The sequence below is a fragment of the Manacus vitellinus genome, unplaced genomic scaffold, assembly GCF_001715985.3.
Source record: "Manacus vitellinus isolate BGI_N305 unplaced genomic scaffold, ASM171598v3 scaffold_76_pilon, whole genome shotgun sequence".
In the NCBI taxonomy this organism is placed as follows: domain Eukaryota; kingdom Metazoa; phylum Chordata; class Aves; order Passeriformes; family Pipridae; genus Manacus; species Manacus vitellinus.
The window spans coordinates 1,159,888-1,171,671 of NW_021940796.1; the positions used below are offsets into that span (position 1 = coordinate 1,159,888).

Below are 11,784 nucleotides of genomic sequence, written 5' to 3' on the forward strand. Positions count from 1 at the left end.
TATGCATCGACTGTGTGGGAGCCACTTGCAATTCCCAGCAGCACTGGAAAGCTTTGCAACAGGGAGAAATATGACCAGGCAAGTTGAGAAAATAAATTAAACTAGTGTCAACTTTTCTTGTTTCTTCCCTCATTATTAATGGATGGAATGGGGCTCGTTTATCAAGAAGAGGAAAAATTAATTGACATGGGCTTTAATGTTATTATGCCTGGCTTGTCTGGTCACATTTCTTCATTTTTAATTTTTTTTTTTTTTTTTTTTTTTTTTTTTTTACTTTTTGAAAGGCATTTTATTACCGTTCACAGGACCAGCTGCCAAAACTATGGGTATAAACAAGAAAGCAGGTGCATAAATAATACCACAGCAGGACTGGACCTTTCTCTGTTTCAGGGCTTAAGTAACTTAAGTCTGGGGAGCGGGGCAGAGGCGCGGGGCAGACGCGGGTCGGGTACGAGCCCCGACACAAAGGGGGAGTGCAGCCTGCACTGGTATTTCCTCATTACGATGCCGATGCTGCAGAGGGTGTCAGGCTGGATGTTCCCCTCTGCCAGCACAGCCGGGGCTCAGGCAGCTCCAGCGCCAGGGCCGGTGGGATCGCAGAGCCCGTGGAGCCCCAGCCACGCTCCCACTGCACCGGCTGTGTGGGAGTCGGGAGCAGGACGGGGCTGGGAGCACTTCGTGTGTGTAGGGGGACTGATCCTGCACTAACAAGAGCCCTAGCCTTGTAAGGGGACTGATTCTGCACTAACAAGAAACTTGTAGCTTGGGGTTATTCCTGCTGAGCAGCAGGAATGAGGTTTAAGCAGAGCTGTATTGATGTGATGTGAGCCATGTAAATCTCCTCCTTTCTCCTCTCCATGCTTGTCTCCTGTTCTTAGGCATTGCTGTGCAGGACAAAAGAGCCCTGGTGATCCCCAGCTTCCCAGAAGCTGTTGGTGAACTCTCTGGTGCTCTGGCTGCTCTGAGTGCAAGACAAGGCTGTCCCGGCTGCAGAGCCCCTGCAGCCCCTCTGGCAGTGTGGGCACAGCTCGGGCAGAGGGAGCGTGGCTGATGAGATGAAGTGACTTGCTCTACATCACCAGGAGACCCCCAGACAGCCTGGCAGTCAAAACAGGCCCCTCCAACTCTACTTGCAGTATCTCTACACACCAGAGCATCCTTCTGGTGGCTGAAGAGCCCCTCACAGTGCCACGGTGCCTGTGCCATGGGCAGTGCTGTGCCTGCTGCTGGTGAAGGTGGTTTTGACTCAGGAACCATCTGTGAGGTGGTGATGGGAGTGGTGGCACCTGTGGCACTGCCCTGGCTGTGTGGGAGTGGGCACCCCACTGTGGCAGGGTCCTGGTCTGCCCATCAGAGCCCTGCTGGTCCAACCCCAGCATTAGCCTGGGTTTAACCTCTGTGGCGTGGGACACAATCCCCTTGTTTTCCTTGTTTCAGTGCGTGCAGGGGCTCAGGGAGCGAGCCCTTTGCCCGGGTAAGCTGCTTTCGTGTAATGCTGCTGCCGAGTGACGTCCCCGGCGTGTGCAGCCGCGGCTGCGACACCGATCCCTGTGCACACAGAGCCGGGGCTGTGGGGACGGCCCTGCCAGCCAGGGGAGGGAGGTGGATCTCGTGGCAATGGTGGCGTCATCTCAGCTATATTTTACTGAGGCTGACGTAAAACTGCTCAAGTGATGGCAAAAGCATGAAATATAGTTGTTTGAGTGGGTAAAAAAAACCAAAATACAGAACACGGGAGCACTGACATTTGATGTCTGCAGTCTGGCTTTTTAGTAGTATTTATGCCTTCTGCCTATTCTTCTACAGTATTTTAATCTTTTTATGCTTTCAGTCACTTTCTCTGGACAGAGTTGCTCTCATTGCTGGAGTACTGTGGCAGAATGTGCTGGGCTGAGCTCTGTGGAGCCGCCTGCCCACAGGCCTGGGCAGCTTCTGCAGCTGAACAAGACTTGGGGTCAAAGGAGGTTTTTTGTAGAATCACAGAATAATTTAGGTTGGAAAAGACCTCCCAGATCATCAAGTCCAACCTTTGACCGATCCTCGCCTTGTCGCCCAGCCCAGAGCACTGGGTGCCCCCTCCAGTTGTTCCTTGGACACCTCCAGGATGGTGACTCCACCACCTCCCCGGGCAGCCCCTTCCAGTGCCCTTTCCATGAAGGAATTCTTCCTGAATTCTTCTTTTTGGTGTCACCAAGGTGTGTTGGAGGATGTGTCCTGTGCCATGGGGTGTCAGGTGTCTGGGCTGGCATCATTTTGGTGCCTGTTGGTGCACATTAACCAGCAGATGAATGGAGTGGGATGACTCCTTTTTTCCAGCAGATGAATGGAGTGGGATGACTCCTTTTTCCCAATCGATGCCAAAGGAGGATTTTTCACCTGAAGGTCTCAGCTTCCTTTTATGCTGGCACTTGTCTTGGAACCTCTTGTTTGGGGGCATCTGTTTGCCTCTTACTTTATTTTTTTCCCTCTTCTTTGTCTTTTCTTTTACAGAAAAGATTATTCAAATGAATATTCAGTTTTATTCATTTGAATAAAAAACCCAACCGTTTGACTCTGTTAAATGCTTATCTCTTAAATAGAGCTTGTTAGCTTCCAATAATAGCTTCATTCAGAAGGATGCAGTATAATTTCATTTTAAAACGTGTGCTCCTTGACAACCGGAATCCTATTTCTGTCACCGTTTTCAACAGCCGCCTTTGTTTTGGGTTAATCTTTTTCATACACTTTCTGAGAACGATTTTTTTGTTGACTCTTAGTCCCTCTCAGAAGAAATAATTGTCTATTTAGTCCAGGAAGGGTTCTGAGAGTTTTGGTAATTTAAAAATGAGCGTGTATTCATTATGGGAACTAATAAGTCATGTGTGCAGGGGGATCTTTGTGTGGGTGCAGTTATTAAAAGTTGGAATCTGATATCCATGAAGTGAAACAAGAAAAGAATCATGGAATGGGTTGGGTTGGAAGGGACCTTAAAGCCCATCCAGTTCCACCTCCTGCCATGGGCAGGGACACCTTCCACTGTCCCAGGTTGCTCCAAGCTGTGTCCACCCTGGCCTTGGACACTTCCAGGGATGGGGCAGCCACAGCTTCCCTGGGTAACCTGTGCCAGGGCTAAGGTCTCCCTTAAAGGACCTTTTACCCATCACTTTTATGAACTTTTTAATTCTGGGTTGTATGATCTCTTGGGGGTTGTTCATTTGGGGAGCAATGGCATCTCTGGAATAGCATCCTGTGGGATTTAAGTGCCTGTTTACCTGCAGATGGAAATCCTCTGGTTGTCCCCTGTAAGTTAGAGGAGTTGGGAATCAGACATAAGATGTTGTGAGCCTTCAGCTCTGGATGCAGAGCCCTGTATGGGCACCTGACCCTGCAAACCCCTTCCCTTCCAGAGAGGATGGAATGGGAGGTGGTAGTGGGTTATTTCACATTTCCAGTCTAACCAAGTGCCACAGATCTTTTTAGAAACCTGCAAGTGCCTGCTGACACCTACAGATTGTTTTTTTATTGTTACAAAATCTGGAAATGCAGGGAGCTGGCTGGCTCTGTGGTTTAATGAGACAAATGATTTTTTGACAAACCTGTGTTTAAGGCATATGGAGTGGGAGGAGAATGGGAAACTCGTTTCTGAGTCCAGACGTGTAATGACTGCAGTGGATTTCCTTGCAGTGTTTGGCATATTAGGGCTAATCTCCTAAATTCCCTCTGCCCTCCATCCTGGCACCGAGACCTGACACAAGTTGCAGGAGAAATCCTCAACTGCAGACCTCGCTAATGACTTACTAATGATGAAGATGCTGCTGGTGCTCAAACAATTAATGACTTGTAGCCCTGGCCTGACCATCTCATGGCACCAGGCAGTCAGTCCCCAGCCACACACAGCTCCCAGCTCCAGGAATTGCTCCGGGAATTGCTCCAGGAATTGCCCAGTGCAGCGTGCACCAGGATTCCTGGGATGCCGAATTCAGCCAGTTAACCACAAAAATTTTAGTTTTAACTACGGGTCTGTTTAAGGTGGATTTAAATGGAGTAATTTAGAAGGCAAATGAAAGACTTATGTAAAAAAATTCAGACTGCTGCCTGCTCTAAGTGCAAAGCAAAGCAGTGTTCTGAGCCTGGTGTGCTGTCAGATGATGTGTTATGCCTTGGAGAAGAGCTAGAAACCATTCCTGGTGGGTTTTCCCCTGGTGAGAGGGTCTGAAGAGGGATGGGAGCATTCCCCATTGCTACACATTCTGTGTATTCCTGAAGGACCCATCCAGGAGCTGCTCAGACCTCACTCTGAAATGCTTCCCAGCATTGAGTACTGTAGCCTGCAAAGTGTCTCCTGTACCTGGAGGTTGCAAGAAGCCTCTTTATATTTTTAACACTTTCTACTGTGCCCCACCGAAGCAAATTCAGCGTGTGTTCAGCAGGATGCAGTTTTTAGTGCAGTTTGGGGAAATGGAGTTCATCCTGTTATTACATTTTTGAGATTTCATTAGCTTAATTTGTGTTGGTGTTGACTCATCAAGCCTTCGCCAGAGAAATGCAGCACATGAGACTGGGGTTTGTTCATTAGCTTGATTTTTTTTCCTTAAGGAAGGAGCAGGGAACAGGACAGTGTGTAGCTGTGGTGGGCTGCCAGATCCCTTCAGTGCAGCCCCAGCAGAGCAGACAGTGAACAGCTACAGGCAGGCAGCAGGCATCAAACAGCCTAAACCAGCCCCGATCCGTGGCTCTTTGAAGCACCAGCGGAGAAGAGAGGAACGATTAGATCAGAGGCCTTAAATGTAATGGGTTCCTGGAGGCCTCAGGATGTCCTGATGAGGTATTAGAGGAAGTAATTCAGGAAGAAAGGGACAAATAACCACCTCCGGAGCTGGGCTGACCGGCGGGGCCGGGTGGGGTGTGTCGGAGCACGTGGAAACAAAGTGCTGCTGTGTGTTTGGGAAGCACTGGGGTTTTTTCTCCTTGCCAGGGGTAAATGAGGAATCATCTTCTGTCTTCCCGGGTTTTTATGGTTTTTTGGGTCGTGTAATGAGTCAGCTCTAATGGAGAAGTCCCGTGGAATTAAACAAGAGATGAAATCAATATGGTTCCATAGAAATATAATTGGGTTTTGTGGAGATTGCTCTTAAAACCCTATAAGGTGTAAAAGAAAATACAGCCTTATTGTAGTTTCTGAGCCATCATGTAGCTGGGGTGTAACTATCCATTAAATTCTGCAGGATGGATCAAAAAATCCATAAGGAGGTTTTAATTCTCCATTAAATCCTATGGAAGAGCTGGAACAGAACCATATTAATTTTCCCTGAGACAATGCTTCTTCCCTCCATTAGTCTGCAATCAGCTCAGGAACAGCTCCATAGGCAGCAGGTGTAGTCACACGTGCGTGTTGTTATGGAAGTTTTCCAAAGTCCCAATGGCTAAATAAAGCTTTATTAAAATGAAATTGTTAAGCTTAACTAATGTTTTTCCTTCCCTCTTCCCCTTTTTGTATCTTTATTAAATAGGATTTGGCTTCGTAACTTTTGAAAATGAAGACGTGGTGGAAAAAGTCTGTGAGATTCATTTCCACGAAATCAATAATAAAATGGTAAGTTGATGGTGTGTTGGTGACAGTGAGTTCTCACCTCGGGTCACAGACATGAGCTATGTCTGGGGGAAATTGTGGCCCTCTGGGACACCCCTCTGGGAGGTTAGTGGGGTGCTGGGGTGGTGAGAAGAGGGTGGTGCTGAACCTGGCCCACGGCTGGCCCAGCCCCTGCTCCTGTCCCCCCGCAGCAGGACGGGTGTCTGTCCCCATGGCACAGGCTCAGGCAGCCGCCCCAGAGCACCTTTTGGTGTGGGAAGGCAAAGGGCTGAGTGTGGTGGGGGTTGAGCTGCTCAGATTCTTGAGCAGCCCTGGAGCAGCCTTTCTCCTCCTCCTCCTCCTCCTGCCCGTGGTTGGAGCCGAGGCAGCTGCCGAGCGATGGCATCAGGGGGGTTTGGGAGGGAAGTGCCCTGGGGTGGCTGTTCCAGCCCATGTGCTCCCAGAAGTGCTGTTCTGGCTGAGCTCCCGGGTCTGATCCTGCTCTGACGTGGCTGCTGCCTCTGGCCCGTGTCCCGGGAAGTCGTGGCTCTCTGCCATGGAGCCGCAAACCCTTCTGACCCAGGAGCCAGACCTGGGTCTGAAGTTCCTCCTCAGTGACAGACAGGTCCCAGGTTGTGGGTTGCCCTGTCAGTAAAACCACTGAGCCAGATGAAAAGGGGCATTTGTATTTCAATTGCTGCAGTAACTTTGATATTTTCAGCTAAAATATTCTTTTTCCCTTTGTCAAAACATCCTTTGCTTCTCAAATGTGTATTCAGATATGCATTGTATATTGGTCTGATATGTGTTCACAGACTTTAAATTCAATAATAGAGCTTTTAGTGTGGATAAGATCAAAGCAATCTCCTTGGCATATGCTGGAGGCCTGATTCAATATTTGACTTGCTAATTTTTCCCAGGGCACTGAAATAATATTCCTCATATTGTTCCTCAGTGCAATATGCATCTGAAATAAAAGTGAGGGTCCCCTCGGCCAGCTGTGGGGTGGGGTGGTGGGGCAGGTCTGGGGCAGTGCTCCTGGTCCTGTGGGAAGCCTCTTGCTCCACTTCAGGTGGATGCCTCATCTTCAGGTGGATGCTGTGGGCTTTGTCTCTGCCCTGTTTGAGCATCTTGCTGCCCGTGGGCCCCCTCCTGCACTGGGGTCTCCTGCCTGCCCCAGCTACACCTCACCTGAGCTACCTGTGGGGTGAGGGAAAGCTCATTCCTCTTTATATAGTTACTAAATGCTGATTAATCTGCCTTAAAGTTTAAAAAAAGAGCAAACCCCAACCACCCGCAGACGACAGACCCAGCAACAAATTAGGAAGTACTTGGGATGTAAATTTAGGGATTGGCAGGTGGGAGGGAAGAGCTCCAGCACCACGCTCCAGGGTTTTCCTACCCACAGCAGGTGGGCACATGTCGTATCATGCTCCATAGATTTAGTTATTCCCACAGTACTTTTCTCTGGAGTAGGGCTCAGCCTTTGCCTGGCTCAGGATTGCCTCTCTGGGGTGCTGGGGGGGTGATGGATGGGGCAGCAGGTGCTGGTGTGTCCTGGTGCCAGCAGCAGGGCAGGGCACAATGTTTGATGCTTCATCCCTGGGTCTGTACCCACGGACTAGAAAAGCCTCACCTGGTTCTTGGTATCCCCTGGGAGGAGGGGTGGGGGAGAGCTGTTGGGAGGATCCCTTCCCAGGCAAAAGGCTGCATGGGAACGTGACAGCAGCACGGGGAGTGTGGAGGATGGGACAGGGTGAAAACACTCAAGGAGCATCACAAAGAGCCAGAGAAGCAGTGTGGGCTGTTGGTATTTGTTGTTGGATAATTAAAATACCTCCTGCTCGCTCGGTGCACGCTCCAGGTGCCACCATGCTCTGAGTGTTCTCTTCTTGTCACTCCTTCAGCACTAATTTTGAAAGCAGCCCACGAGCAAGGGGATGAGACATGATCCTGTTTTGGGACTGAGTCATCGTCTTGCTGATGTGTCTGCACATGAATTGCCAGACCCACGCAGGGGCAGGGGAGCTCGTGTGTGTGCGGGTGACAGGAGCTGGGGCGGCTGGCCCGGGTGCCCGGGGTGACACACGGCTGGCCAGGGGCAGCACTGGGCACGGATGTACTTGGATCATGTCCCCCTCTAGCCTTGAGCTGTGGAGGGCTCTCTCAGCCCCAGCCCGAGGTGGTGGGGTTTGCACCATTCTGTGACCTGGGCCTGGGACACCCCATCCCTATCCATATCCCCATCCCCATCCTGATCCATATCCCCATCCCCATCCCCAGGCTGCTCAACTGGGGCATCCACGGCTCCGTGGGCACCGACTCACCCTGAGCTTGCTCTTCCTCGTCTGCTGACCTCTGTCATTTCCCAAAATGCAGGGGCAAGCAAAGGGCAGGGGGGCAGCTGCTTCCCCAGCCTATTTCCAGCTCCTGTCTCCCTGGCAGGCTATTTTTAGCTCATCCATTCTACTTCTGTTGCCATCCGTAAAGCTTAGAATGTCAACTGTAATATTAAACGAGCAGTGGGGAAGTGAAAAGAAAATGCCAGGGAGGTATTTAATAACTGAAACTCGGAATTTACGTGGGAGGCCAAAGATGCTCCAAACATTGCGGGGGGGGGGGGGGGGCACAATAAACCCAAACAAGCTGTCCCTGGATTATTGCTCCTTTGACAGGAGCAGGCAGCTTTTGCAAAGACACCTGGTTTTCTAACATGGTGCAGAAGTAGCTGGAAAAGAAATGTGAGAGAGTAATTTATTTTCCCCTAGATCCCGCTGTGCTGGAGTCGTTCACCTCACGGGTACAGCGGGACACACGCTGGTGAGAGGGGCAATGAGCCAAGCCTGGAGTCAGGGTGTCATGTCAGGCTCTGGAGCAGCTGACAGAAATGTTGGGCTGTTCTAGAACAGGCTCTGACACTGCCCAGCACCTGAGGCTCTTCCTCTCTCTCAGGGTGGGATTTTGTGGGGTTTGTGTTTCTTTTGTTGTGGGTTTTTTTAGTGCATTGGTGCTCCTCAGGCTTTTCCCCAAGCTGTGTGGTGCCATGTCAGGTGTGTCTGTCACATGTCACGTGCCTTTGGGTTTGCATCCAATACTCACCCCCATCCCTGTGAGCAAATTGGTTTAGTGTTGTCTTCAGTGGGCTTTAAATGATGAGACTTCCCTTGTGGGGGTCTCCAAGGCTGGGTTCTCCATCCTGCATGGGACAAGAGGGAGCTTCCCCACTCTGGATGTATTTAGGGACAGACTTGTCTGCCCACCCACAGCTGGTGACTTCTCTTGCAGTCTGAGGAGGTGCCAGACCATTGGCCCCACCTCACCTTTGTCAGTCACAGACTGGTTTGGGCTGGAAGGGCCCTTAAAGCTCATCTCATTCCACCCCCAGCCATGGGCAGGGACACCTCCCACTAGCCCAGGTTGCTCCGAGCCCCATCCAACCTGGCCTTGGACACCTCCAGGGATGGGGCAGCCACAGTTCCTCTGGGCAACCTGTGCCAGGGCCTGTTCCAGTTCATCTGGTTCCAAGCCCCAGCCATTGGTCAATGATCTGACACATCAACAGACCCACAGTCTAAGGCATTTTCTAAAATAAGCTTATGACCTCTCTGCTGCTGCCTGGTGCAGCTTGCCATGGTGTGAGTGACATGGTGTCCCCAAGGTGAGCAAACCCCAGCAAGCTGCAAATCACACGTTTCTGGCACGACAAAGTCGCCTTGTCTTTGGGTGGTTCAATGGGGGTTTGTGCATTGTGGATACTGCACATTCTGCTTTCCTGAAAATAGCCCTGGTTTCCCTGGAAAGCTGTTAGCCAGGGTTTGTGAGACATCCTGGGCTGAGAGCTGACAGCCTGTTTTGTTGGCCGGGTATAAGAGGCTTTTCACTCCCCAGCTCAGCCCTCCTGGGTTCCCGTGGCTGCGACTGCTCTGCTTGACCCAGGAGTACCCCAGTGTAAGGTTAATTCTCCAAACTAGACTAAACAAAAATAGTGAATTTTAGTTTCCCTGCCTTTTTTTCTTCTTTTTTTTTTTTAGCCTAAGAGTTAAACCTTTATTTGTTGGGCTGCTGAAAGTGCAGCACATCCTCATACAGGAAGGTGGAAAAAATCTGGAAATTATTAAGATGCCCAGAAACACTGAACTGAAAGTTTGAGTGAGGTCCAGATTTATATACAAAGACCCTCATCGGGCAGCTCTCAGGGGTGATTCGATAAGGAGCTGAGCCCTGACTCATAAATCCACATACATTCCCTCTTGGAGAAGCCCCATTGCACATCCTGGCACATGTGACATCCCTGCTGCCTCCGGGGTTTCCCCCCACGGTAACTGTGCCTATGGGGTGGTTATGGCCACCTCCACCCCTTCCCCATGAAGGACAGGGCTGGATTCTGGCAGAAGAGCAGCAAACCCCCTTTTTTTTCTGCTTTTGCTGTTGGTGACAAGGCATCATCCAAGCCCCCCACCACTCATGTGGTGCTTCACCTCCTCTTCCTATATTGTCCCAGTTTGCTGGGCTGATGTGTGGGCAGCTTCCCAGAGCACCTCCTGGTCTGGCACTGCTGTCAGGGGAGTGTAACAGTCTCCCCAAGGTGAGCTGCCAGGACTGAGTCAGGCAGTCTCTTCCCCCAGGACAGCTGATGGGGGCCAGGCTCCCGGTCCCGTATCCTGCATGTCATCCCTCCTGTGGGGGAGGCAGAGTGTGAGTGTTGTAGCTTTGGGAAGTGTCACAAGGAAGCAAAGCAAATGGGATCTGTGGAGGTTGGCAGCAGGAAGGGGAGAGGAGTAGGTGGGTTTGTTTAAAATCCTCCTGTTCCAGCCAGGTAACCTTTCTGAAAATTGCATAAACCTGGGATTGTCTCTGGTGGGGTTGCCTAGGAACAGGCGGGCAGTTTTCCTAAGACGATGGACACACAGTCCCTGCTCAGGCTGTTGGGCACCAGGATGGTGAGCCATGTTATCCCACATCCTGGGTGTGCCTGGAGCAGCTTCCTGCTGACGTGGGACACCTTGTGCCAGAGGTGGAGGGATTGGGAGACCTGGAACCAACCCTCCACAACAAATAGCCCCTTCCCAAGCCCCTGCACGTGGCTGTGCCACCATGTCTGCTGGGAGTGAGGTCCTGGATTGCAGCAGCCCTGCTCCCACTCTGGAATGGCCAGGCAAGGGCTGGAGGGAGTGTAAACATGCAAAGAAGATCAAGGAACTGGTTGAAAAACAAAGTTAGAGGCACAAAGCTCAGACCTGTGGATTCAGCCCTCAGACAAGTGATGCTCATCGTGCAAACTGTGCAGATGGGGCGTCCCCACACCCCAGGCAGCTCTGGGCTGTGTGGCTGCACATCATCCTATTGCTCAGAGCGTGGGCTGAGGTGTAGAGCCATAGGAATGGGTGCAGCCAACTCCAGTTAGCTTCAAACCAGCTGACTGGTGCGACTGTAGCACCGGTGCTAAGGGGACCATGGGGGCAGTCAGCTGGAGGGGTGAGTTGGCATTGCTAGAAACTGTGGAAAATTGCTTTATTTCTCCCTTTTCCTGGCCAGAAAGAGGGTGGCTTAGGGTGCTGGATGGCCTACACGTCCCGCTACCTGCGGAGCTGGATCAGCATCTCACGCAGGGATCGCTGTGCGGTTCTAGTGGCGTTAAGCAACTTCCGAAGGCAGCGGGAGTAGCTGGAAGAATGCAGATCCTTTATTAATAGGGTTTACAGAAATTTTCTGCTGGGTAGAAATATTGATTCTTTATTCCTATTTTAAAAGGAGCTTTTTGTAACGATCACTGGGAGTCGTTTTCCGTTATCGATTGCAGCGGAGCCGTGCCGGAGCCCTCCCTCCATTCATCCCGTCCCACGAGTGCCGGTTTCCCTTTCAGGAACGCGGAACTTCTTAAATCAGCATTTCTGTCATCTTTGGGGGGGGTTGCACTTGGTGGTTAAAGAGACATACACGTTTGCTCTTTTAAATCTGGTTACGCCGTTCTGAAAGTTCACCTTTGAGGGGGAGGAGATGTGGGGAAGGCAAACGCTAAAAATAAACCTCCCCCCCTTAAGTAGATCAGTTCTGCGTTTGACATTTACATGGAATTCATTTGCATCTCATTTGTACGTGTTTCTGCTCAATAGGTAGAATGTAAGAAAGCACAACCTAAAGAAGTGATGTTTCCACCAGGGACGAGAGGAAGGGCACGTGGATTGCCGTACACCATGGACGCTTTTATGCTGGGGATGGGAATGTTGGGTAAGTGC

General features: G+C 50.8%; 1 protein-coding gene across 1 annotated transcript in view; it reads left to right on the forward strand.

The window, feature by feature from the left end:
- Positions 1 to 11,784, forward strand: part of MSI2 (musashi RNA binding protein 2) — a 217,323-nt gene that overhangs the window by 157,890 nt on the left and 47,649 nt on the right. The window contains exons 4-5 of the mRNA XM_029964650.1: positions 5,490 to 5,572; positions 11,662 to 11,776. Of these exons, the coding sequence (XP_029820510.1) occupies positions 5,490 to 5,572; positions 11,662 to 11,776 (198 nt within the window). The remainder of the gene's footprint in view (positions 1 to 5,489; positions 5,573 to 11,661; positions 11,777 to 11,784) is intronic.